The following is a 1,916-nucleotide window of genomic DNA, read 5'->3' as shown; positions in this document are numbered from 1 at the left end:
AGTCGGGTCTACATCGCCGCAGCGATTTATATCTGGCTAAGGACTGCCACTCCAGCAAAACTCGCCGAAAACTTTTTGGGGAATTTGTATGCTGTTACAACAACATCACAGTTCAAACTTTGTAAAAAGTCATGCCAGATCCCCGGGGAACCATTTGGTGTGGTTAAAATTAGCATTTTGACACACAAAATGAAAACTCGGGTTACGGCAATCACGGTATTTTTGTGCAGACCACTTGTACTCCCGCTACGCTGACCACAGTGTTTTTGCGCAGAGCTCACAAATGTGCATATTTTAAATCGAATTCAATGATAAATTAGTGACCGAATATTATGAAATTAGGTTTTAATAAAGTTTAGATCCTTGACTACAAGTGTAAAATTGTTTTGATCGGGTCATCCATTTGGAACAATAGCCGAAAATCATTGGGCAAATAACTAAACCGTACCCTATAAAATCCCAAGACTTATTTTTACTTTATATAGAGAATATGCTATGAAAGTGACTAATAATAAAGGAGTGGAGCCTGCTATGGAATGGTTGCTGGCACATGCTGATGAAGATATTCCAGTAGAAACTGCTCCATCTGTGATTGTTGAGGACAGCGGTACAGTGGGCGAAAATACAGATCCATCATCATCGGCTGATGTTGAAGCAAAGTCGTTGAAATGCGATGATTGTGGAAAGCTATGTAAAGATCAAACGGAAGTAGAATTTCATGCTGCAAAGACTGGACATAGTAACTTCTCAGAGTCGACGGAAGAAAAGAAACCACTTACTGAAGAGGAGAAAAAGGCACAACTTGCTTTGATCGAGGAAAAATTGAAACAAAAACGACGTGAACGTGAAGAACGTGAAAAGGCCGAGGCACTGGAAAGAGAGAAAAATCGTATCAAATCGGGGAAAGATATGACTGAAGCACGGAAACGAATGGAAGAGCTTGAAATGAAAAAAATAGTAGACCAACGTAAGCGTGAAAAAGCTGAGGAAAAAGCAGCAAGGGAACGTGTTCGGGCTCAAATTGAAGCTGATAAAGCTGCTCGCAAAGCTAGGTGTTATTAACATTGCAAAATACATAATTTTCTCCAAAATGTATACATAATTTTCCGTTACAATTTTAGAGAGCAAAACCAAACTGAGCAACCTTCGTCAGTAACAACTTCCCCCACGCTGCCTGTTGCGGCANATTTTCCGTTACAATTTTAGAGAGCAAAACCAAGCTGAGCAACCTTCGTCAGTAACAACTTCCCCCACGCTGCCTGTTGCGGCATCTACAACAAGTGTTCGACAAGCGAATAGAGATTATACTCAAACTCGTTTACAAGTTCGCTTGCGTGATGGATCCACACTTACTGAAACATTCAACGTNATCTACAACAAGTGTTCGACAAGCGAATAGAGATTATACTCAAACTCGTTTACAAGTTCGCTTGCGTGATGGATCCACACTTACTGAAACATTCAACGTAAAGGAACCACTGTCTGCTGTGCGAGTTTTTATTCAATTGAAAACAGGTGACGAATCGCCTTTTAATTTAATTACGACATTTCCTCGAAAAGTTTTCACAGGGGAGGATTTTGAAAAACCTCTAGATGTGCTCGGCCTGGTGCCTTCTGCGGTGCTTATTATGACTAAATAAACGCAATTCCTTGGTGGGGAAAATTCATAAATATTAACTTAAGTGTGAGTCGATATAAATTTACTGGTGTAATTCATTGTAGCGTTTTATATTCAACTTTTTGTAGTATTAGTGGAGTATATTTGGTCAAATAAAAAGGCCAGTATAAAAGCAATACAAGCATGAGATTCAAGGATTTCGTCCGAAAAATTTAGCAACCCTAGCCACTTATGTTACAATTTGCATCGTGGTTCTTCGCTGTAAACTCTTCAAAGATAAACTTGCATGACACATTGC

General features: G+C 39.5%; 1 protein-coding gene across 2 annotated transcripts; it reads left to right on the top strand.

The window, feature by feature from the left end:
• The first annotated feature begins 10 nt into the window (after positions 1-10).
• LOC108356020 (UBX domain-containing protein 1-B) lies at positions 11-1,799 on the top strand. 2 transcript variants are annotated; one of them, XM_017607149.1, is made up of 3 exons: positions 11-1,052; positions 1,122-1,185; positions 1,371-1,799. In XM_017607149.1, exons 1-3 carry the CDS (start codon positions 496-498, stop codon positions 1,638-1,640), a joined length of 891 nt encoding a protein of 296 aa, XP_017462638.1. In that variant the 5' UTR covers positions 11-495; the 3' UTR covers positions 1,641-1,799. The 2 variants fall into 2 exon arrangements, 1 of the variants encoding a protein (XP_017462638.1); XR_001846578.1 differs by having other exon boundaries at positions 11-1,184; positions 1,370-1,682.
• The last annotated feature ends 117 nt before the right edge of the window (positions 1,800-1,916 follow it).

The sequence above is a fragment of the Rhagoletis zephyria genome, unplaced genomic scaffold (genome assembly GCF_001687245.7).
Source record: "Rhagoletis zephyria isolate East Lansing unplaced genomic scaffold, Rhagoletis_zephyria_1.1 Rzeph_scaffold_53143, whole genome shotgun sequence".
NCBI classification, from domain to species: domain Eukaryota; kingdom Metazoa; phylum Arthropoda; class Insecta; order Diptera; family Tephritidae; genus Rhagoletis; species Rhagoletis zephyria.
Note: the sequence above shows the minus strand (reverse complement) of the source record. Positions and strands in the feature narration are given on the sequence as shown.

Coding starts and splice junctions, on each gene's coding strand:
- LOC108356020 (XM_017607149.1), top strand. CDS start 496: ATGAAAGTGACTAATAATAAAGGAGTGGAGCCTGCTATGGAATGGTTG. Junction 1,053..1,121: donor AAAGCTGCTCGCAAAGCTAG/GTGTTATTAACA, acceptor TTACAATTTTAG/AGAGCAAAACCAAACTGAGC.